This window comes from Cyprinodon tularosa, unplaced genomic scaffold, assembly GCF_016077235.1.
Source record: "Cyprinodon tularosa strain WSP-4 unplaced genomic scaffold, ASM1607723v1 ctg171, whole genome shotgun sequence".
Taxonomy (NCBI): domain Eukaryota; kingdom Metazoa; phylum Chordata; class Actinopteri; order Cyprinodontiformes; family Cyprinodontidae; genus Cyprinodon; species Cyprinodon tularosa.
This window is the reverse complement of record NW_024038541.1, coordinates 2,025,947-2,052,211: the sequence shown is the minus strand read 5'-3', so window position 1 is coordinate 2,052,211 and position 26,265 is coordinate 2,025,947. Positions and strand designations below refer to the sequence as shown.

Genomic DNA, 26,265 nt, shown 5'->3' with positions numbered 1-26,265 from the left:
TAGAGGAAATACCAATATAACCCAATTTATAATTCAGACAAGTTATCTGTTGCATCATTAAACACCCTGTGAAAAAATGAAATGCATGATCAAAGTCCATCACAACTCAAACCATGTGGATAATTAATGCATGTGAAGTATTTACCCTTTGAAAGGATACTGACAATTTGGCTTAACTGGTAGATTTCATATATGAAGATCCTGCCAGGACAGAAATCTGTGGCAGAGCATCCAACTAACAGAGGACAGAACACTATGTAGGTTGTTCAATGTCAAGGTAATCAGCATATAACTGCACAACTTAACAGGCCCCAAGTTGGTTCAGGTTGACTGTAAAAGGAACAACTTGCATAGATTTTGGCTTCATGTCTCAGCCTCACATCTAAAGTGTTTTCTGTCCTGGTCACTCCTTTTCCTGTCCAATAATCTGCATCTTTTTTCTTCTGTTGTTCCAATCTCTATTCCAATATTGTATGTGCCTAAATCCCATCTCTTTACAGATTTCTTGTTATTCACATATCACATTCTCTAGTATTGGTTTATGAAAAGCATATGTAGTTATGATTTCAGCTCAAACATAAAGAGTACATCATTCATGCTTGCAAACAAATAGGCTTATAAGAAGACTGTCACATTGTATTCAACATAAATAGATAAAACTAAGGGGGGGGGGGAGAGTTCTCCTTTTTCTTTATGTGTGCACCTAAAGTCACATTACAGTTATTTATAAAGGAGAGCAAAAACTAAAAAGGAGTCTAGAGAATAAGCATTAAAAGCAGCTGATTAAATCAAAACAAAAAGTAGTATTGCTAATATGCACTCACATCCTGAAAAAGACGTCTATCCTGGGCCAGCCGTTTGGAAGCCAGTGTTTTGGTGACATGATAGAAGGTTAGCAACGCTCTGTGCTGCAACAGGCCATCTTGTCCCTTCACGGATTCGAGCAGAATTGGAATAAGCTCTGGCCATTGCCTGGGGCAATCAAGCCTGGCCACCTTGGCTATCAGTACCGCGATCTGGGTTGCTATCTGTTAGGAGAAGGAAAAGAAAAAGATAAGCAGAGGTAAAGCATCAACACCATAGCAGGTGATTATGCCAAAGCGAATGATAAGGGCATTGCTACTGAGCCAACATACCAATATAACTAATAAGAACAAAATGGGTTGTTTTGGTTTTTCTTGACTGTTTCTCTTCAAAATGTAATGTCAACACAGAAACGGCATAAACAAGATGGTTTAAGCGGAAAAAGAAGAAGAAAAGAAGTGCATCGGTATCCCTATTTATCCCAACCTTTATGACAATGATTTGTTTTGCTGGTAAATATAAAACAAACCAATAGTTGTGAACCAGGTTGCAGGGTGTTTGAAAGAGGCAGTACTTTGATTACAAGGTAATTCTCCTTGACATGTGAGCATAGGTCTCTAATCTTCATCTAATTTTTGGTCCATTTAAAAAAAATAAAAATAAAATATATATCAACCTGCATTTGATTAGTTGATTAGAAAGTAAATTGAAATGAAATGTTTTAGAAAATTATATTAAAATTACATATAATCACTCAACGGTATGAGTAAACCAGGAAAACGATCTTCTATAATAAAACAAACTAATAAAAAAAAAATGTTCTTTATGGGCCTTTCATTGAAGCAAAAGTTCAAGCATGCATATGTTTTGCAAAGGTCTGACCTTTTAATTAGCTTGGTAGAGCTACAGCTTGTTTGGGGTCCTCATTAGAAAAGGTCAGGTGCCAAAAATTACAAAGGCTCTCATCAATGCCACTTTTCAGAACTTGACAAATTAACAATATAGAGAGCCAAAGATACATTTTAATATTTAACAAGCAGGTAAATAAAGTCATAAGTGAACTATAAAATGGAAGTGCACAAATTAGCTATTCAAACTTTGAATTGTAGTAGATATCATAACTAGCCATACATCAATTAATCATTAAACTTTAAATATCTAGGGTTTCAAACATTTATTTTGGTGGGGTTAAGTTATTGTCCATCAAATTTGATGGGATGGCCGACACTCCTTAAATGGGCTCAAGTCGCAACCAGGGGCAAACTGTATTTAATGAGTGATGCTTAGAGTTTAAATCAAAGGGACGAGAAATTGAAATAAACTTTAAAATAATCATTTATCATGGTGACAATGGGACCATTCCTTATCAGTAATGATTTGATAATAAATGTATGTTTGATCAAAGTTTTTTTACAATTATCTAATTGCAAATGCAAATAATCTAATACATTTGTTGCCTAAGATATATACTAGGTACAATATAAATTACTATTGGATACATTTTCATTGCAAGGTTATAGACTTTTTGGGTTGTAGCATTTTTGGCCCTTCATACAAAAATAAAAATCCCCAATTCCAACAACAGAGGATCCTGTGTTCAGAAATATTCTCCACACTTTAACAGAACAGAAACAGCCTGTCCATCAATACATTCCCTTAATGATAGCCACATTAATGTTAAATGCATACAAGGCTATTTTAACCAGGTGATTTATATGTAAGAATGCAAGTTTAATTTTTCAGTATTGATAGGATGTGGTGTTTTCTAAGAAAATGGGGTATGGTAATAAATTTCCTATTGATTATGGAACTTCTCGAATGCATGAACCCTCATAAAGCTTTGATTAAAAGGACAACGGCTGGGACAGATGAGACATAAGGAGCTTAAAAGCACATTTTTCGCCTTCCATATGGACCCCTTCCATCCTGACATTACATAAAATGTCCCACAGGGAAATAAAACCTGAAGAAATAAGAACAAATGAGTCTATTCATCAGTCAGGTTTCTTTTTTTTTAACAGCTAGTTTTGTGCAGAATAAAACTTGGTGAAAATCCTTTCCGCATTCTGTTATAGTATTTTTCCATTCACCCCACCAACCTGATTGACAGGCTCATTGAAGTTTGTGATAAGACCAGCACGCAGTGATGTCTTCTCCTCCTCTGATAATGCACTGCGAACAAAGCAAACAAAGATATTCAGTGTGCAAGCACCCAAGGAGAGAAGTATACACAACACAGAACAAGCTCAGAGTTTCATGACTTCTCATAATTAATACATTTAATTAATTAAGATTTTATGAAGGCATTGGCCATAACAGTAATAAACCTGGAGGAAGAAGAAACAAACCAGCCCAGAGTAAACCTGTAACTGATGAAGGGTTCTCATCCCAGTGCAGGTGATTACAATACATCCCAGGAGATGCTTGGTCTTTTCATTTCCATTCCTACACATGTAAATCAGTGACAAACTGATATCAACTTACCTACCCTCATGGAATGTATTAAATCATTTAATGATGAACAACTGATGGAATTATAGAAAAATTCCAGCCTTTCCCAAGTGTCTTTGTTATTAAAGTGATTATGGCATATACTGTTGGGAAAAAAATCATACTGACTTTTTGTTTTTGTTTTGGCCTGAAGATGATGAAGAGAAAAATGGGCTGCACAAGACTGAAACTGCAATCACATTATGTCTAGGCATATATGTGGTTTGTGATGATTCACGACTAGTCGATTAGTTGTTTTGGGATCTTAGGCTAGACTTGTTTTTATCATCCAGCTACTGGATGATGAAAACAATTCAAAAGCTGTATAGATCTGTCCGAGCCCCACAGACTCAAATAAACTCATACATATAAAACTTAAGAGATTATCTGCAACTCAACATCGGGAAGTGCAACGTCCAACAGAATAAGAACAGCCTAAATTTTTATTTGAAACATATTTATTATAATTATTCATGCTATTAAGGGACCATTAGTTGGGGGAACAAGATCAACATTACTGCAAGTTTTGTACATTGTATCATTATCCTGCTAAATGTCAATCATTCTAATAGGAACATTTTGTAATTGTGTGTGTAAAAGTGTGAACAATAAAAAAATAAAAAAAAATAAAAAATAAAAAAAGCCATCCCTTATTGATGTGGTTTAGTTTTGATTTTACTTTCAACTGGAATTAAAACATGTATTAGAATAAAAAAAATCCCTTTATTGTACCGCTCTGGGGAAATTGTGGCGTTGCAGCAGCAAAAGATTGTAGCAAAAGTGGTCACACAAATGTGGACCTTAAAAAGAGTGTATAAAACTAACAGAATAAGTTACAGAGTTAAGAAAATAAATACAATACTGTACTGTACATTGTTTTTACAATATACATACTGCAGTATCTGGAAAGAATAAATCATCAATATACAGCTGTGGACATTTTTACAGTGATGGATATGTGAAAAAAATAGCAGCGACACCAGAGATGTGCAAAAATGACAGCAGCATGTTATTTAACCGACTAAGACAGAAACTGTGCAAAAATCCGCTTGAATGTAAATTATTGATGCTGTTGGGAACAGTGATGGTAATAAAGTCTTACAGCTGCTGTGAGGAAGGACCTGTGATAACGCTCCCTGGTGTATTTAGGGTGCAGCAGTCTGTCACCAAAGGAGCTTTGGAGTTCAGCAACAGCTTCATGCATGGGGTGGGAGATATTATCCAACAGAGATGTTATTTTAGTTAGGGTCCTTTTCTTTCCCACCTCCTGCACTGAGTTCAGAGGGCATCCAGCCATCCAATAAGTATTAAAAAATAGATAAAAGGTAGAGCTGCAAAAAGGATAAAAGCTTAAATATTCCTAGGCTGAGTAGAAATCAGCCTGGAGGAGTGGTGGACATACCCTCTAAAAACAACAAACACCTAACCTCAATATGTGTATCAGATATAAAAAAAAAAATAAAGTTGGATTAAAAGTGAATCACCTCTCTAAGATGAAAATAATTATAGTTATTTTATTTGGATACGTTGTGTCTTCCAAAAGCCATATATATTTATCCCAGACATTTAAAAACAGTAAATATTTCTCTATATATGAATAATTTAACACATATAATGATAAATATAAAAAAAGCCTTTGGCGAGGAGCCCTTTGAAACTGAAATAGTTGCTTGTGGGTACCAGTTTTTAGTCGTACTGTGTGTCCAGAAAAATAAATAATAAATAAATAAAAAATTAAAAGAGTAATTGTAGGTTTACTCCACTTCTTCAACACTTCAAATAAAAAAAAATAAATAAATAACTTTCCACTGTTTTCGCTTGAAGTTTTTATGTGCTGAGCTCTGGGGACACTTTGCTGGAGGTTGTCAGGAAAGTTGAAAGAAATAGATTTATATTCATATTTTAAACTTTTATGAAATCTGTTCATTTTATCTTTATGGTGTATGTCCCTTGTGCATTTGCTTTACTTCTTGAAACAGTACCATCTTATTAGCTTTGCTTGTAAAAGCAACTTTTCTTGCACAACTTAGATGAAACAAAAGACAACAAAATTATTCCACTAAGTGCAAATCAGGTGTTTTGACATTACTCTTTAAATTGTCAAATCTCAAATTAAAAACAAATCACACCAGGGAGAAGGGTATCAATATCAGGGGACAGTTCAACAAAAATGTGCAGCCTTTGTTCTAATTCTCTGTGGTACGGAGAAATTCTGAATTTTTTGGTGCACATAAAAATTCTGATGTACGAAGCAGTGAACACATCTCACAGCACATCGTTGAGATCTTCACCTGCCCCTAAATTCATATTCTAATCAGTATAAATACCTCAAAGACTCATACCACAATGCGAGGTCATCCTATTTTGACTGGCACAGGACCACTCAGGGATGGCTGTTAAATACCGGACCTGTCAATCAGCTCTATTCACTCCAGTTGCAGAAAGCGCAGTGAGAGGAAGATCTCTGAACACACACTCCTCCCTCATTCTTCTTTTGCCCGTAATCCTCCAGCAGAGGATAGGCTGCCATCATTCAACAATAACACACTCTTTTAAGCCCCTGTCACACCTTGACGATTTAGGCAGCGTATGCCTGACTTATGAAAAATCTTGCAAAAACGCTGGCATACGTTGGATAATTCATGGGTCAGTTTTGTATAAGTTATGAGCATGCTGAAGCACGCTCAGCAAGTACGTTAAGACGTAGTGGACAGATGCCAGCGCATGTTCACATATGGGCTATAAGTTACAGGTAAATTATTTGATTGTTGACGTACAATAAGTATAAGTTACCCATAAATCGTGGTGTCTAGCTTATCCAAAACCTAGGAGTAAATTATGCATAAATTATGTGTAACTTATCAAGAACTTATCTCCAATGCATATCAATATATTTGACATGTTCCAGGCGACCGCTGAACGTGGTTTTTATCTTCCAGCTACTGTTCAATGGCGGCGTTTTGGTATAAAAGGGGGTTCACAGGAGGAAACTGTCAGTTCTCCTCCAGACTGCATGCCAATCATAGGAGGTGAGTGTGACGGATCCTCCCTGCGTTCACGCCAACGGCCACGACCAACAAACTACCTAGCAGACATGACACTGAATCTAATGCAACTGCAAAAACTCTTTTTTTTTTTTTTTGTCTGCGGGCGGTAAACATGCATTGCTGCTGCACATTTTCAAGGCAGAACTTTGTGTAAATGATTGCAGATTTTCACACAACATATATTTATGATATTCTACAATAACAAGATTGACCTGTGTTTTAATATGCTTGCTGTTCTAGCCTTACACATATACATTTCTGCAGTACAAAGAGAGAATCAGTGTCTGCCACTATTACAGAGGTACATAAGATGGGTGATGGAAACTGGATAAGAGGGACAACTTTTACTGTTCAAAGAAGGAAACAGATATCTAAAGCATCACTGATTGTCCACAGCGACACACAGCAAGGAGGACTTACAGAAGGAGCAATTGATAACTTTTAATGTAACAAAGGAAGCTAATCAGGTAACTTAAGATAAAAAGTTATCCCAAAAATATCCCAAAGCCAATTGCATAAGACGGAGGAGGCACAAACAAATAGCCTCAGAATAAAATCAAAGCACAAATGGATGCATAATTACACTAATACAAACCAAGAAAAGATGACATGTGGGAAAAGTCATGCAGATGTTAGCCACAATAGGTAAAAGCATAGATAAGGGGGGAAATGTGAGCAAAGGCACTAAAAACTTAGATTAGAATAGTTTAGCCTCACAGGTCAAAAAAGAAAGATTAAGACTGATGAATACAGTTAGCAGGTCAATGGATAAGATAGGGAATATATTTTATCATGAAATATATAATATAATATATTCCGTAATTTGTAATAAATATATTCCTTATATGTTAATTATGAAATTTCATTTTGTACACACTCAAAATGACAATAAAAGTTGCCTAAGTCTAAGAAATAAACATAAAGATGAGGAGCACTGCAGAGGCAAATAAGCTTTAGATGGAACAGTGAGTGTGGACGTAGGAGATGCAGGTACTTACTGAGGGGCCACCCTCCTCCAGTATCTGTCAATGCCATTTTTGAAGTACAGCACAGCGAGCCATCTCACGTTCACATCCAACGTGTGATTATTGAAAATATTCTGGGGAGGGAAAAAAAGGAAGAACAAGGACATTCACCACCAGTAACAGTATTATCGCTTATATAATCAATTCCTCTTGCCATGCTATGCTACAGGAAAACATCATGGTCAACAGCAAAACCAAAATCTGACAGGAGTTAAACAATTACACAACATAAACAGCACTTCATAAAAAAGGCTTTATGTGGGATACCCACTTGTCTAGCTTTACTCCCTGTAACTACAGATATGTCTGGGCTGTAAATTGTGGCAATAAACCCTGAAGATGTATCTGAGTACCCCGCATATTCAGAGTTATTTGCTTTTGCACTGCAGAGGCACGACCAGCCACAGTAATATCAAAGATTGGAATCTGGGCTCTCATATTTTCAGAAAGGAAAGTGTCCTGTTTAAGTAGCATTTGGGCTTCTACACAGAAATATACAACATCCATCTGTCGCATCAAGGGAACAGAACAGACCATTAGCAGAGGCCACAGCGTAACTATTTACTTTCAATATGCAAGTGAAACACAGCCCGCTGCCATTTGGCTGTTATCAGATCCAATCAACGGAGCACAATTCTAGCTAGTTTGGCTCACTTTTGATCAATCCATGCAGATACTGCTCTGCAAAAATAATTGAGACATATTGTGCGCCCTGGTTTAATTGGGATCACAAGCAAGTGCACAAAACATAACTTTGCTGTAAACATCCTTTGTAAGAGTTGAATCATCTGTGGCTTCAACGCAGCACTGCATCAGAAGTCAAAGATGTTTTCAAGCCAAGAAAGAAAAAAAAACACCAGAAGAATCCCTGGAGGATTAGGCCCAAACATGAGCTTTGGACTGACTCAAGTTGCATGTCATTATATGCACATGCCAGCAGAAGACTGTTTATGCAATATTCCTGAAACTAGACATATTCCATTGTGGCAGCAAGGTGGAGGGAACAGGAGGCAGATAATTATACAAATCATGTACAACAAAAGATGCCTGGGTCTATCGGGGAAAGGGGGACCCATTCTATAGAAACAATTGTTATTGTCTCTATATCTATTCTACATAAATGTATGTGCAACACTGGGGGATAAAGATAAAGCAAGGGGTGAAGGAAAAATGAGAATTTCCAATCTGTCACTGTTTAACGCCTATAATAGCTCATATGACAGACAAAATAGCCATTAAAAAGGCAAAACGGATAGAACTGCTGGTCATATTGTGATGGAGAGAAAATATTGAAAGTGTTTAGATACACATAAAAACAGTAAACAGGGGAACCAATTTTAAAAATCTTAATATGCAGGTAACAGGAAAGAAATTTCAAAACTAGACATTTTCACTGATTCACAATTACTTTAATGGTTGCATTAGTGAAAACTGTACTCTAGCAATGTTGAGATATTTCAGGCCAAAGTAGCTGTGCAAAATGCACACCTCACTATCTTAGGTGTGCAATGCGTGAAAGCATCCATAAACTGCAGGTAAAAATAACTACAATTACATCAGCCTGAAAGAATTAAAGAATGGTGCCTTTTTTAGCTTTTCAAGGAAAGCAAGAAATAGGAGAATATGAGGATATAATCCACACCTTAAATTCCAGCAATAATCCTGTCACTAAGAAAGTGAATCATAACCTGCTTTATCGCTCAGTTTGGCATAAATAAGACTTAAACCCCATTTATTCTACCATTTTTGAAACCGTGCCGAGATCGGTCCAAGCACGGTAACCGAGATGTCTTTTGAGAGTAAATGGCACACACAACTGAAACGGACCGTGCCAGACATGACTGAACCACGCTAAACCAGTACTAGTTCATTAGTAGGGCTCGGCACGGTTCAGTTCTGGCTCGGTTCTTTTTGTTCTCTGAACAAAGAGTGCATGAGCAGACCGCTTCATCTCTTTACAGTCAGCCTCCTTAATCATGAAATTTCCGACGTTCATAAAAATACTAGCTTCCCTACCGTGCCACATGATTTCCAGTGATGATTCTGCTTAGCAGTGTGATGAAACTCGACATCTGTCGTTGTTTCCTGTGCCTGTAAGTCTAGATTAGACTATCGTTTGTCGTGTCCACTTCCAAAAAGCTGACTCTGTCAAGTAAATTCACCAAAAGCTGCCTTCTCTGACTGATTCTACATAAAAACGAAATATAACAATTATAACCAAACTTCCTGAACGCTACGGGCGCCACCATTTTGATTTGTCAGTTTCCCTCTAGGGAGCAGTAGTGCCGTATATCGTCAATAGGAGGCGAAGAACCGTGCTGGCGTGATGTGTAAATAGTCGTAAGGAACCGAGCTCGGCACGGTTAACTGATTCAAGCCCAGTCTGAACTCGGCACAGATCAGTTTTCAGAGGGCACTGTAAATGGGGAGTTAGTTGACTAATTGCAAATGGTTTAATTTCACTATTAAGACAAAAAGATATTTTTTGAGATATTAAAATAGTTCAGCTACAAGCAATGATTCCAGAGAAGCTGCAGAGGTAAAGTTCATGTGAGTCAATCTCCTGACAGGAAGCCATTTATTGTGTGCTCCACAAATCTGGCCTTTGAAGAGGAGCATCCAACGGTAAGTAAAAAAAAAAGGAGTAATTAAAATTCCTGTTTTACGATGGTGCCCTATTCAGACAAGATCAAACCTAGATGTTTTTGTTTAAATGCCAAAGGCTATATGCAAAAAAACTAAAAGCGCACCTCACCCTCAACACAGCATGCCCAGAGTGAAATGCAAAGGTTTCAGCATCATGCTGTAGGAGGAGGAGGATGAGGAGCTAAAATCAGCTAAATATAGACACACTTTTCTATTTTTATACCGATTTACAAAAAAAAAAAATATTCATCATTATCCTTCCCTTCATAATCCAATCTTTCCATACCTGCAGACCAAGGTAAAAATGTTATCAAATTCCACACTTTTCCAGGCTGCATGAGCATTTTTAAAAGGTTAGCGTCAAATATCTGTCCCAGCAAACAACTCCTAATAATTACTCCCCATAATTAGACACAGGGAGAATTAAATGCCACACAAAGGGCTGTTTGTTTCATTAAACCTGGGCTGACAACTCCCCCCACAAAATGTCATTTTATATATGCTTTGACTGTGAGATGTTTGTTTACACGAGCTCCATTACATGCAACGCACTCCTACTGACAAAACAAAAGAGAAAATATTTTCCCCATGACTGGTCCTCGGTTTTATGCGTTTAGCTAAGCAGAGCACATACTTGGCCAATTTCATTACAAATTGCAGAGATGAAAGTGAAACACATTTTATTGTCGGAGCCTGTTGAGAAGAGTAAACTAATAGTTTTAAAATAAAGTAGTAATCCCTCTGGTGGAGTGCACTGACTTAGATTTATTTTGTCATATTTTTTATACACAAATGTAAACAAAAATAATATTTGTGAACAGCTCTCTAGACAATTGCATTTTTTTTAAAGTGCAGCCTTGAAAACAGTTAAAAAGAATACATAAAAACAGTAATAGAAACATATGACTGTATATTTACAGTTCTAACATTTCAGTTTTTTTGTTTGTTTGTTTTTTCATAATAATACTCTGGACAGACTTTTTAAAAACACCTCTGTATCACTACAAATACAATCCGTGGATCATCAAATAAATCTGAATGAAACTATACAAGATATCCAAGTAATCCTTTCACCTAAATTCATCCCCAGCGGTCTGCAATGCATTGCTTACTCCTGCCTGTGATGACAGTTACTGTGTACAGCCGTCAGTATAGGGGTGGCGATATATCGAATATACTCGATGTATGTTGAGTTTTCCCACACACGATAGTGAAAATGACGAGTACAAATTCACAAGACGACATTAAGCCGTCTGCATCCATTTCACAGAGTTTTAGTTTTCCCACACACTTTGAATTCATCATAAAGCCCTCCTCCAAACGTGATTATTTTCTGACCGGCACGCATGCACACCACAGCAATCGGCAAACAAAATATGGCTACAATATAAGGCAGTGGTTTGGATTTGCCGCCGGGGATGTCGAACAAAAGGCGCTAATTTGTAAGATGTGCTGCAAAAAACATTTCTGCAAAAAGTAGGAGTACAAATTTATTCCATCACCTTAAAAGTAATCCGCTGCAAAATTAAGAATGTTGTAAACACTGCATGTCAGCGTCCCGCTGCACACCAGATAAAATGTTAAAGACATCAGCTGTGAAGCCGATGACTTTGGCCACGTGAAAAAAAAAACAAAGCGACCCTATATAAGAGGAAAAGGAGGAGATGGAGGGAAATCATAGACGCTATATATTACATTATTTAAATGTTTCTAAGAAGCTCTAATACCTGTGATGTGATGTGGTCTTATTCAGGTTTTGCAGATGTTCTCTAAACTTGGCAATGTTCTCAAATTTATAACTTTTTGTGCTTCAATTCCCAGCACATAAAAATCAGTGCAAATAGTTTGAAGATGCTCTTATAATGCTCTAATTTTTGGACGACATTTCCACTTTTGTTTTTCTAATTTTAGGTCAATTTTCGTTTTTCATTCCGCTTTTTTTTTTGTATGCACAGAAGAGCCTTTTTTATTTTGATTTTTATTTAGTATTGCGTATTTTTTGCTTTGTTTCCTGTTTGGTTGCTGGGATCTTCTTAAAGGTCTAATACTGACACCCAAAGACATAATGTGGTGGAATTATTAATGAAAAGCTTTGAGCTGATTAAACTAAAACTAAATTGGAAACCACAAGTTTGAGTGAGTATATCAGTGCAATTTTATGCACTCTTGTTTTTGAAGGCAATTTAAATATATCGATATATATAACATGTATGGCAATATAGCCCAAATATATTGTGATATTACATTTCCTTCATATCGCCCAGCCCTACTTCAGTATGAGTTATTAATAAAAAACAGAATGTAAAACCCTTCATTTGTATTATTAAAGATAAAGATGATGATAATATTCAATTTTAATTCAAACATTGATCCGTAAATTCTAGTTTTCCGCTTCATATGACACATTCATCAAAGTGTCAATGTGTTCAACTTTCTTAGAAATGTTACTGAGGTGATGTCCTGTAACTCACCAGAAGGACTGAATAGAAGCCTGGCTGTGTCTCCCACTGTCGGAGCTGCTCCTCTGCAGGCTTCAGCACAGCTGTGTCCTGACTGGTCGCTTGAGTCAAGGCCTGCAGCACCACTGAACTGGCACTGTCCATATCCATATCTTGATATGCCTGCAGGGTGTTATCAAGACAGGGAAGCAAGACAGTTAAACACAGGAAACAGGAGAAGGGGGAAACTTTTGGTTTGCTTGAAAGAAAACTTTTATTATTTTATGTGGGGAAAGTAACCCAACATCAAGAGGAAACTGGAGGAGTCGATATGCATCTACAAAGGACGTGAAAGAATGAAACACTTGCTTGTAGCTTATGTGACTGGATTACTTCACCCCCTTTTCATCACAGATCAAGCAGCACGGAAACCTGTCCCGTACTCGGTGAAAAAGCCACAGATCTCGAATAAAGAAAAGCATACCTAGCAGAAACAGTTGGAGTCGTCTTTGCCGTGCAAACGCTTGCTGTATGTCCCAGATATTATTCAAGCACCCCAGATTCACAAGTCCAAAGGAGTTTTTTTTTTCCCCGTCTCAAAGAACAAGCCTGACTAATTTGCCTCTGTGCCACAGATAAAAGGAATTGTCAGATACAAAGATAAACTGCTGCATAACCAGAGCTGCACTCAGATCCTGCTTTTATCTTTTTAGAGAGGAAAAAAAACTCCCCTGTAAACACACTGCAACTATAACTTCACCACACCTAATAGAAGCACATGTTAGTATACTTCTATTAGATCTGAAAATGTTAAAAACATGATGGATAATCATTGCTTTTTTTAATGTTGGTTGTATTGTTTGATTGGAAGAGAGTAGGATCAAAAAATTGAACAAGGCTGCCATCTACAGACCAGAAACTGTTATTTAGTCCCATGTAAAAAAGGTCTTTAGAAATTGCAAAGACATAAGGATAAGACATTTTCTGGGGACAACATTACAATAAATATATGGCAACTGATTTGGACCCCTAAAAAGTAAGTGAAGAGTTTAAAAAAGAAAACGTAATAAATCCTAAAGGATTTTTTGTTTTAAATATGTCAACAGGATTCTACCAATTTACAGCATTAGATATTAATGAATTAGAATGGCTTATTGTGTGCAGAAAACAACCGCATTTTAAAACAGGAATACAATTTAGAACTTAGGTCCAATACAAGAGAATAAAACAGAACTTAATTATTTTAAATCATACAGGTGCACTTCCATTTAAAAGGTAATTTCTGATATCTATATTGAATCAGGACATCCTCATCTAACACGGATATGGAATTATGGTGTTACAAAAAAAAACATTATTTATTTTATTTTTTTAAATCAAGCCGCAGAAGAAAAAAAAATTCAAGCAGATTGTCATTAACCCAGTAAAAGTCATGTTAAAAAAGCTAACTTCTAACTGTGTGTATTTATGCTTTTTATGGGGAAATTTAGTGACAGTTTCTGTTAGAAAAGCTGACAGCAGCACAGTGTAAGAGAAGAGAGAAAGGAAACAGCAAAGGGACAACAGATAGATTTTGATTCATTGACAAAATAACCTTAAACATGATGATATTACTTGATTTTAAATTTATAAATTTCTTTTCAGACTGTAGTTACAACTCTGTGGTTACAGAAATTTCGAAATGTAATTTAAACTAGGCTAATTACCAGTTATTCACATTCTACAAGAGCATCTTTCAGTATACCTTTGTTGACCCGCTTGATAAATTTAATCTGCTCTCATAAATGCTGTCAGTCTGGAAGAAATCTGGTTCTTATTTGAAATTGTAAAGGTTAATTTTTATTTTTTTTGCAACATAAAACTGACTAAAACTAAAACCTTTTTAAGTTTTAGTCGAATAAAACAGACTAAACTATCACATATCGTAATGACTAAAATGCGACTAAGACTATTAATGATTTTTGTCCTATAGACTAAGACTAAATCTAAAAGCGCTGTCAAAAAACAAAACTGCCCTCAATGATAAAATAGTATGTTTGAGTAGAATTGTATTTAAAAAAATACAAAAAATACAAAAAAACAAAGATGGCCTTGATACAATTGTCTAGCAAACTCACTGAAACATTTGGGCTACTGTTGTTAAAGGTTTAGTCACCAAAACCGGACTGCTACATTCACTGAAGTCCTTTTTTCAGATAAAATTAAACTGTAGATATAAAGATCTAAACTTTAAAATCTAGTTATGAAATGGAGAGGCACCAAAAACCAGTCCTTTGGGGCCCAGCACATCAGTAACACTAAACTTAGGGTTTTAATTAACTCTAAGCCATAAGAATCAATTTCAACTGAATTCCACACTTGACATAATTCAGTTGAGGTGTAATAAACCTATACAAATTACATTTTCTGAAGGTTTTTCCCACAAGGAACTTTGTTGGCACCTTTCCAGTTTACCTTCTAAACTGCAGACTTTTCCATTAACTCCCCTGGCTTCTAACTTCCAAAGTCCTCATTCCAATTGGGCACAATCGGCCTCCTCACATGACAGGAAAACCGAGTACAGATGGTGGATACAGTACTTTGTGGAGTGCTGCCAGCAGAACATCTCTAGATTAAAAGAAAAACCTTAGGAGCTGGTCATAGATTTCAGAGTGGTTGGCACAGATCTATCACACTGACACCAGGGGCCATCCACTCAACAGAAAGTGAGATTTTGTTTTTTTTCCCTCTGTTGTTAAGGCTTTCCCACTTGCCCGCTGTTATATTTCAATTTCCCTGACTGTGAGACAAGAAGTAGTATACTGAGGACCAGAGCTGAAACAATTATTCAGATGAATCAATTATTGAAATAATCATCAGCTAATTTAGTAATCAATTAATTGTTAACTTGAGTATAGAGACTGTAAAACAGGCCTTTAGCTACAGAGCAACCCGCTTAGAGCAGTAATTATACCAAATTGTTAAAAAAAAACATATATATAAAAATTTGTTTTAGAATTTTTGCATTTAAGAAAAAAAAAGATAAAAAACTTTTAGCATATTTTATTATATGCTCTATCCAGAACTTAAGTGGAAAATTTTTTGTTTGACTTAGTTTAACTACATAAAAAGTCTTCTTTAAGGAACCTTTTTGCTATCCGATTATTAATCAATTCATTAAAAAAATAACCACCCGATTAATCGATTTGCTAAATAATTGTTAGTTGCAGCCCTACTGAGAAACATACGTAAAATGAACAATATGCACAACCCTGATTATTCTCTTTATCTGTCAAAGGACAACAGTGTTCTGAGATCCGCTGCTACAGGAGATGCATTAAGTCATCAGCATCTACAACAAATCATTGAAGAAACCCCTATATTATGAGTTAAAACATTGAATTTCCCCTCTAGGATGGATTAAGTATTTTTGAGTAGTTCAATCAAATAAAAGTTTACTCTATAATTTCATATAAAAATATAAAAATTTGTTATAAAAACATAAAAATGTCATATCTGTAATTTATTGAGATGTATCTGCAGTTTCAGCTGAAGACTAATTCTAAGATTTGAAGTTGATCGTTTCTCAAAGGATGTTGCTCAACAAGCAAACACTCAGATCAGCAACTGCACCATACAGTCTATGTACAATAGTATAATTTAGTTGAAATTGGCTCGTATTTTTTGCAGACTATTTCATAACGGCTCAAGAGAACTATGAATATCACAATGTTTTTATTTATGTTTGCCACAGTGTCATCAATGTGCAGTTTTTTAGTTTATTTCACCACACTTTTATTAAGTGAGTGACTTTTAACAAGATAACCACCCAGTATAAATCAATATCTATTAGTATAACCAAATTCTGCTACTTCTACAACGACTCCTACTATGACCTTTTGCTGCTGTAATGCCACAATTTCCCCATTGTGGGACAATAAGGGGATTTTCTGTTCTATTCTACTATAAAAACTATTTCCCATCACAGTATTTGAACTAGGGATGCACCGATCCGATATTTTTATTGGCATTGGTCCAGATATAAAGAAAAAAAACTAGATCGGTATCGTTGACAATTGACTTGATATAGGGGCCGATCTATTCATTCTAACTTTATGCTAACTAGGGCTGGGCGATATAGAAAAAAAGCTTATCGATAAAAAAAAATGCATATTGATCGATATCGATAATTATTGAAAAGATTTGAAACCATATTTTATGTGCAGCTCTGCCTGGACTTTTTATAATATTGCTAAATGATTTAATTTTAATAAAAAACACAAACACAGACTTCGAATTAAATCTTTATTTAACCAACTTTTTTAACCATAACAGAATTGTTTTAAAGGAAAATAATTAAGAGACCTGGGTTATGTTATTAAATACTGACAAAGAATACACTAAAGTGACCAGAAAAGTGACCAAAATAAATATAACAAATAAATAAATGCCCCCCCACCGCCGCCGCCAAAGCCCCCCCCCCCCCCGTTTCCTGCTTTATTTTCCCGAAATTCCCAAAGATTCCTCGGAGGGGAGCCGCGTCGGGGACTACACAGCTCGTACTCCTGCGGGTGTGAGCGGCTGAGATGATAAAAAAAAAGTTGGTGGTTGTGTTATCAGACTTGGTTTTCATTGGTTCCCGACACATTTTACAGATGACTGTGGTTTGTTTTTTGTCCAACTTGCCATGACCGAAAAACTGCCAGACTGGCGAACTACAAAAACTTCTTTGGAACAATTTCCTCCGCCTCTCCTTGCTGCGACATCTTCATGTGCTCTGTGTTGTGGTGTGAGAGGGCGGTGCTTTGTGACGGCGTGCCTGGGTCCGCGATTGTGATTGGCTGGGAGGAAGTAGTGACCAGCATAAACTTACATGCTAGGCTACAATGAGAAGGAAGGAAAACTGCGTTTCTTTTTTATCGAACTTTTATCGACCCTCTTTTTTTCTATTGCGCCACACGTCTATTGATCGATATATATCGTTATTGAATTATCGCCCAGCCCTAATGCTAACTAATGCAACAAGATAACACAATGGATCGAGCGAAAGGATCTGTGGTGTGGTTTTTCATGCTCTCTCAGCCTACTAGCCCAATGGCTACATGCAATATTTGTTGGAGAAATGTTCCAAGGGGCGGTGTTAAATCTTCAAACTACAACACCACCAACTTAATGAAACACCTCCAAAAGTTTTATAACAAGGAACATGCCGAGATTAGCGGACTCGGCAAACAAAAAGGAAGTAGCGGGAAGCAGCTAACTTTGATGGAAAGTAAAGAAGTGAAACTTTTACCATGTAAAAGTATACAGGCCAACAAAAATAACAGATGATACTTGATAATGATAATGACACTTTTCTTTACATGTTGACCAGGTCAGAGAACTTTTTGTTTAAGATTTTATGCACAGTTGTTAAATAAATGAGTCATAACATTTATATTTGGGTTGTTTCCTATTTTTTATTTTTTAAGAAAAAGGAAATCAAATCATATGCACAGAATGATCCCATTTTTTTTTTTTTAAACAATAAAAGCATTTTTTAGGTAATAATTCAGTGCTGTTTTATCGGTATCGTGTCGGAGGTGAAAAAAGTGGATTGGTGCATCCCTAATTTAAACACATTTTTTTAATCACCTGAATATCACAACTTGGAGCTCTCAGTGTTAAAACAATCCAAAGATATGAGGAGGGGAGCCACCTCAGATGTAAAAGAATAACATTCAATGTTAATCAATGTTTCCTATAAGCTGCACGCTTGTGCACTTGAACATTACTCGTGCATTCTCAGTGCTTGAAAATATATGCAGTGCGTAAGATAAAACAAACTGTATTAAAGCAATAACATTTTCTCTGTATCATTTTGAATCCATGTTACATTTCTTTTTTTAACTTAAAACCAAAAAAAAGAAAGAAAAAAGAAACCAAATATTTAGGGAATACGTTCATCACAGTTTTGGTTTTTATATCATCTTTGAGACCGCTATCACAAAGCCTGCTGGAAGCTGGATGTGTCAGTCTGCTCTACTAGAAATTAGCTGTTGTGGAAAACTCTTTAATCCCTATTTTTTCATAATAAAAATATTAGATTTAAGAGTTGTATTTGGATGAATTTGCTTAATAAAATGTGAGTGTGCTTTAAAAATAAAGGTTCAGCAGGTGGCATTCCGCGCATCAAAGATCACTACAGATGCATAAATAAATGATAAAACAATAAGGATACATGGCGGTCCTTAACATTTATCAGTCTAAGCTTTAAGAGCAATAAAATTCAGTGGTTTGTAGCAGCCCTGCTATCCAACATGCACACATTTTAAGACACACCTCTTCGCTGCACAGCAGGATGCTTTTTTGGAGGGGATATATTTACGTATATGATAAAGCAAAAACATAAACAGAGGTCAATCTGCCCATTTTCAGATACAATGGTTGCAGCACTTAGATCCTGAAGCGGCATATTTGGACAAAAACTGGAGAAGTAATCTAGAGAATCTAATTCTAAGTCAGCTTTGTTCATCTCTTTGTGATATTTATTAAGATATTTCTTATTCAAGGATATTAATTATGAAATGCCTTGACTATTATACAATTTATGTTAGTAGAAATGCTAAAAAAAAAACTGTGTAACTAAATATTATACAGAGTTATAGGAATTTATACTGTATCACAAGCTTCTGCTTGCATTTCATTGTGCAAAATGTGAATGTTTTAATGTAAGCGAATAGTTATGTCCGAAAGGCTTAACGTCTCATTTCTTCCAGAGCAGGACCCTCGCCCTCACTGTTACATATAGTAAAATAATTTTGTTACTTTGCTTGTTATGTGGGCCAAATCTTGTAAATTAAAAAGTAAACCAATGAAAATTGCTGCTTTAATCTCTTATTATTTTAATAATCACTGTAACTAGCTACAATCCTGGCTGTGTAACAAGTCTAATATCAGTGTGAGGCCTCAGGTTGCACATGTGATGTTGCTCATGATGGTACTGAGTTTTATTCAGGGGGATTGTGTGCATGTCCAGAGTTGAAAAATTAGAGGGAACATTGGTAGTAATGGTTTGTATTTCTAACAGAGACCGTACCGCCGTTGCGATTTCCGGAACAGTGGTCCATTTTTGATGACAAAAAAGACTATATCCGTCTTTTAATAAGCTCTGAGCTGAAAACCCAGCATAACCTTGCCAGTACTGCCCGTTCTTTTACAACGGATGAGGAGTTTTTTTTGTTTTTTGTTTTACTTTTTTTTTTTTTATCTCTGCCTGCCGATCGACCAAAACAGCACCCAGTTCCATCCTGGCCAGACGCCCTGTAAAAGCTGCGTTAGTGCCCCAAAAGGGCGGACATAAGTTCCAGACCCGCTGGGGAGAAGCCCCCCCACCATTACAACCGCTCACAATGGAGACAGACTCAAATCCATCCTCTCCCCTCCCATGGGACAACCACAAGTTAAGATACCAACTGATATTTTTATATCAATATATTTTATATATTGGTCGCCATTCCCATCCTCGTAAATGTATATTGTATATAGCTATAGATATTCTGTATATATGTCTAATTTGTCTGCACCATCAACCCCAAGTCAAATTCCTTTAAAGTCCAAACCTACTTGGCAATAAACTTGACTCTGATTTTTGTTTTATCATCTTTTTTTGTGTTTTTCCTCATTTGTCCCGGTGTGCATTTCTACAGTCCAAGCTTACTCTGTTATACATGCTGCCGCTCGACAAGCTGTCATCGTCTGTCATCTTATGGAAGGCAGCTGGGTTTATGGCCCACAGGTATTTCCATGTTTTAGCGTGGTAGCACATCTTGTGATTACCATCCTAGTCTAGCTGCTAACATACCAGAATTAATATGACATAGTAGCGTGCTATCGGTTGCCGTGGCAACGGAGGTGGTGCGTTCCCCACATCACTACTTGTTCTCATACACATTTGAGTGATTTCACATCTAATGCATTGCATATATTGGCAATGGTTTATTAGTTTAAGTTAAAGTTGATTGATTTAAATGTTACCCTATGCTACTATGGAACCACTGTCACACATCTGATTTTTATATCAGTCATGCTTCTGGACATCCCCTCAGTGGATCACAATAGCAGAGTTAATGGACTAAAATATCAAAGACTCTACCTCAAGAACTCATTTAAAACTCTTATGTTTACTGATTATTTCATGTATTCTGTTTATTCCAGTAGCTTGTAGTTTATTAAACATAATATTACTGTGATGGGGATTATTAGGTTTAATACAGCAACCATTTTTATCTTAAATGTGGTAGCAGCTTGTGTATGAGAGCTGAATCAACTTTTTTTGAGCTAACAACTTGAATAGACAGAGACAAATATTTTCCTTGTGGTTAATGATTAATAACTCAGCTTGAATTATAAATCAAGTTATTGATATTTAGTGAAGATGAATACATCTTTGATTTTAAACAACCGGTCCAAAACATCCAGCCACAAAGGTTAACCATTAATAACACCTGGTAATTGAGCAATTTATAAGTTATAGTTATTTAATTAATGATTATTACTTGGTTTTACCCTTGATTTGAATGACATGTTAAATAACTATAACTTCCAGTTCTAGTTAATATCATATTCATAATTTGCTGGTTAAATTGCACAGACAAGGTGTCATTTGATCAAATTGCAGCTATCATTGCAACATAACCATGAGCAACACTGCAAAGGGTTACATAGATGCATTATTTGAAAGCATATTTCAAATGCCACTAAGAGTCTTAGTATCCCCTTGGCTTCACCTGATATAGAGCTTAGTGACAAAGACTGAGAAACCCACAGAAAGCACTGAGGATATGATGACGATGGAAAAAGAATGAAGAAAGTAAAGGTGGATTGGTTGGCATCAGTATCCAGATTATGCTACATTCAACAATAGCATTGCATTTTTCTAAAAAAAAATCAGAAATATTCTGAGATTAAAGTAAATGACACAGAAAGCTGCAAACCACGAGAACTATAAATCATGATTCACAGATATTTATACAAGTGTTTCATGAGGTTCAAAAACTAGAAAGCCTGAAGTTATCAAAAGGTAAACAGTCTGTCAACAGAGTGAGTTGTCATTTACTCATTTTCAATAGTTGCAAAGCAGAAAAAAACCTGCTCATAGAACCAATGCAAACATCCTCTCCCATGTCATCCTCTGACATGGGAATCGGCTCTGAGCTCGTCTGCCTGGCTGTGTGTTTCCTGGACGGCGCCGCCTTTTACAGTTGCTTTTTATACTCTGCTTCTGTCTCCTTGAACCCCAGCCAGCCTCGGCAGATGGCTGCTCAAACTGAGCCTGGTTCTGCTGGAGGTTTAAAAAGGGAGTTTTTCCTCTCCACTGTCGCTACAAGCATGCTTAGTGTGAGAGACTGCATTTGAGTCAATGAGTCGATGTAATCAACTGGTTTACCTTTGATAGAAATTTTTGAATAAATTTGACTGTATGATCTGGTGAACTGTAAAGTGCCATAAGAAGTGTTGTGAATTGGCGCTATATAAATAAACTGAATTGAAATTGAATTGAACTACTGACATATGCTTGGAAATGTACAAAAACAAATTTTCAAAGTATCTGATTAATATGTGTTTCAATAAAAAAATGAGTTTTGTTTTTGATTTTGATTACAACTCAGATGTTTTAATCCAATGCAAAGCAGTTAGATATTTAAAGCTTTCTGCAGACAGCAGGATCCTAGCCGATTCGCTGTTACATTATACTCCGAGTGTATTTGACCAGGCCCATATTAAAGCTTTTATTATTTAACGTGTTTATGTAACAGTGTCATTTATGTTAGAGCAAAGCTGAGACAGTTTCTAGCTTGAAAACATTACCCATTCTGAGACGTGAGTTATCAAAATATAGAAAAGACTGCCATTAGCGATATTATTACAGCTCGCTTCACGTGTTACCAATTGCTACGATACAAAAAATGTTTAGTTGTGGATGAATTTCACATCGCTTATACTACCAAACGTCACAGCTAACTTTCAGCTAACAGCAAGCTAAACTTCTACATACGAGTGTGAACGTTGGAGCTGTCCACTTATTATACGTCATGTAATCAAAGGTGTGAGGCTAGAAATGGGTAACATTAGCTCACCTCAAAAACTGCCCACAGAAAAGTGAAAGTGAGGTTGTAACGACTGCGTCGCTGTAGGAGCTCTGGCAGAGGTTTCAATGTAATAAGCGATGAAAAAACACGCTGGTTAGAGTGGCGCGGCTTGTGCAGCTGGCGCATGCTGATGACGTAAAAGCATGCACGGATTCAAGGGATACTCGGTAAATAATAATAATAATAATAATAATAATAATAATAATAATAATAATAATAATAATAATAATAATAATAATAATAATAATAATAATAATAATAATAATAATAATAATACAATAAAGTAAGAGAAATTTCTTATAAAATTATTCATAATGTTTATCCTTTTAAAGCATTAAAAAAGGTATAAATGGAATTTGGACCCAATGTGTACTGTTTGTAAAAAATTATGAAGAAAAGCTTATTCATCTTTTTTTTTGGGATTGCAATTATACCAAAATATTCTGGAGAGATATGTCGATTTTTTTTTTTCATCAAAAAAATCTTAACATTATTTTAACAGCTAAGGATATTTTGTTTGGGATAGAGAAATGGGAACTCGTCAAAACAGAACTTTTATTTGTTATACATTTATTTTTTTTATTTATGGTAAATATCATATTCACACATCCAAATATTTACAACAAAAACTTAATTTACAGATTTTATTATCTTCTATTAATATCGATATGGAATCCTTAGAATTTAGTTCAAATGCTAAAGCCATGCAAATTCTAACTGCCCTTAAAGAATTATTATAACCCTTGAGCATAGATTAGATTTGATTTTGATATTTTAAAATTATAATTCTGTTCTGTAAAGCCCTTTGTTGTTGTATATGTTTGTAATTATTAATGTTCTATATTGTTCATGTATGTTCCTTTTTTGCAAAAAAAGAAAAGAAAAGAAAAAAAATACTCGGTCATTTTAACTATTAATGGGACATGGAGGACCAACTCTTCCATATTAAAAAATAAATGCATAAATAAATAAATGCCCAATAAATAAATTAATAAATAAGCATTCAATCAATTGCTCCAAAAAATACAATAAACAAAATAATGTAGGAAGGAATTAAATTATACAGTGAGACATAAATGCATGAATCTCTTTTAATTAGCTTGTTTATTTATTCACCTTTGTAATAATTACCTTATTTATTATTGTACCTTATAATCTTACACTTAATTTATTTATTACTTATTTTTTTAAGTATTTATTTATGTAAATGTGATAATACTTTTTGTCTGTTTTATTCGTCCTTTATGTATTTTTTTATCTCATTTATTTCTTCAACATTATTTACTTATTTTCTGCCCGTCATTTTTTTTTTTTCATTTCTGTATGCATTTCTGCCTCATAATGAGAAAGGGGTTGTGTCTTAGAGGGTCCATACTTAAATACTCAATAACTATAGAGTCATACAATTAAATGTGCAAATAATATATCAATCAGGCTCCATGACTACTTTTTTCTCATTTTTATCTAAAATATGCAAGGACAAAAATACAATATTGTTCAAACTATCCCAGACAATTGTAATATCAAAAAAAAAGTAAAGAAAAAACAATATTATGTTTTATAAAATTTAAAACATTGTTATGAATTCAAATTATTCTTTGATAGTTGTATGCAGAATTTATTAAAAAAAAATGTGGATATTGTTGATTACAAAGTAAAAATTTTATAGACCTTTTTTATAGAACAATTTCGGTGATTACCTGTCTATTTAATTGTCCAATTGCACCATACCTGGTGTTAAAGCAAAATCTCTGACCAATCAGAAACTCTTACTGTAGAGAGCAATAGTAGCCTAGTAAACTAGCCCCACCCGCCAGCGGCCAAAAATCGTTTGTGCCTGCGAGTGGGTGTAGCCTCGATCAATGGCCCAGGCCCTAGAACTGGCGGGCCAATCACAACACAGAGATGTGTTTTGAATTTCTGGATGCAAAGCGGGCGGGGTTTTGAGGGTGAGACAACAAAGTTACACGAAAAAGCATATTAAGGAAGAGGGCAACAACTACTGAACAGTTCTCGTTTGACTCAGCTTTGGTATCAGTTTTGGAAGGATTAGACTTGGGGTTTTCGTTGAAACGTGAGCGGGAATAGGCTCTACGTTCATTCATTTTTACGAAGGATGTATTCACCGCTTTACCGACAGGCTGTTTGTTTACACTCCCCCACCAGCTTTCTGTCGCATTTACTACGTCACAGTCAGTTGTGCTCATTGGTCAGAGTGTTGGCCAATAGGCACAGATATGGTTTGAAAAATAACGGGTTGTTCTCATCAACAATCTTCCGATGTCTCATTCATCGGGGCCAGACTAAATTACATATTTAGTCTGGTTTATCAGGCTAGAACAAAAGCATTTTACTGCTGATATGTCCCAAAAACAGGCAAGAAGAATGGAGGAGTTTAAATATCTTGGAGTCTTGTCACAAATGAGGGGAAGATGGAGCGGGAGGTCGACAGGCGGATCATTGCAGCCTCTGCTGTGAAGCGAGCGCTGTACCGGTCTGTTGTGGTAAAGAGAGAAAATTTTCAAATATCAGTATATTTCTGTGTAATTTTCAGAATAGTTTTAATGAACCTTGTATCTTTCAGAAAGCACCTGTAAAGAACTTCAGCATAAAAATGGCACAAAAACAGTTATTGTGATCATTATTTCTTATTTAAGAAACAAACCAAATAAAAAACAGAAGTGTCTCAATTCTGCCCTGGGATGGACTAGCAACCTGTCCAGGGTGTACCCCGCCTCTCACCTGTAGACAACTGGAGATGGGCATCAGCATCCCTCGTGATCCCAGCTAGAATTAAGCATATCAGAAAATGGATGGATGGATGGAGTTTCTCAATTCTCCCCACATTTTACTATGGAATAGATGTTTAAGGTTGAATCAATTACTACAATGATATACTGCAACTCTGATTTGAGATCTCATCCTACTGAACTTGGTCACATGGCAACAACTCACAGCTAGATAAAATGTATAAACTACAAATAATATCGGCCCTGAGTTTCTCACATTTGTGGAACTTCATACAAATATCCAAATCATTAGTATCCAAATCCAGTCCTAAGGGCTGCTATCTGCCATATTGATAATTGCATTTCAAAAAAGGAAAACAGCAACAGCAGATTACAAAGCAAAGCTGAACCAAAAGAAATAAAGTAACTAGCAGCTTCTTCGAAATGTTGTTAAAAAGTACACTATTTGACTTTGAAATGTACAGGAGTGAAAGTTATAAACACTGCCTCTAAGTATTACTCAAGTAAAGTAAAGATAGTTAAAAAAGTACTTAAGTACAGTAATCAAATAAATTTACTTTGTAAGTAAGTAAGTAAGTAAACTTTATTGCTATAGCACTTTTCACAGACCAGGGTCACAAAGTGCTGCACAAATTTATAAAACGTTTATATAAATTAAAACAACATACAGAAACAGTAAACACAGTATTAACCTCTTACACCCTAAGGGGGTATAAATAAATTTCTGCCTGACAAAAACACACAAAAGTAAATAACTTATAGCCTCAAAGCTATTAGATTTAAGAAGAAACTTTTGGTACGTCTGTAAAGGTAAGATGTCATAGAAGGGTTTTCTGGTGTTAGCACCATTGTAGCTTTGACCCTGCCTGAAATATTAGGGATAAAATACAAAATATTTTGCATTTTTTGAACCTCGCCAAAATTTTCTTTGAAATAAACATTGCAAAACACTACCA

General features: G+C 35.6%; 1 protein-coding gene across 1 annotated transcript in view; it reads right to left on the bottom strand.

Moving 5' to 3' along the window:
* Positions 1-790: 790 nt before the first annotated feature.
* The window catches only part of LOC119781127, a 49,834-nt gene continuing 24,359 nt past the window's right edge, over positions 791-26,265 (bottom strand). Inside the window, exons 3-8 of the mRNA XM_038281511.1 lie at positions 24,914-25,055; positions 22,548-22,676; positions 12,484-12,633; positions 7,340-7,440; positions 2,904-2,976; positions 791-1,028 (exon numbers count right to left, since the gene is read on the bottom strand). Coding sequence (XP_038137439.1) covers positions 810-1,028; positions 2,904-2,976; positions 7,340-7,440; positions 12,484-12,633; positions 22,548-22,676; positions 24,914-25,055 — 814 coding nt within the window. The 3' untranslated portion in view covers positions 791-809. The remainder of the gene's footprint in view (positions 1,029-2,903; positions 2,977-7,339; positions 7,441-12,483; positions 12,634-22,547; positions 22,677-24,913; positions 25,056-26,265) is intronic.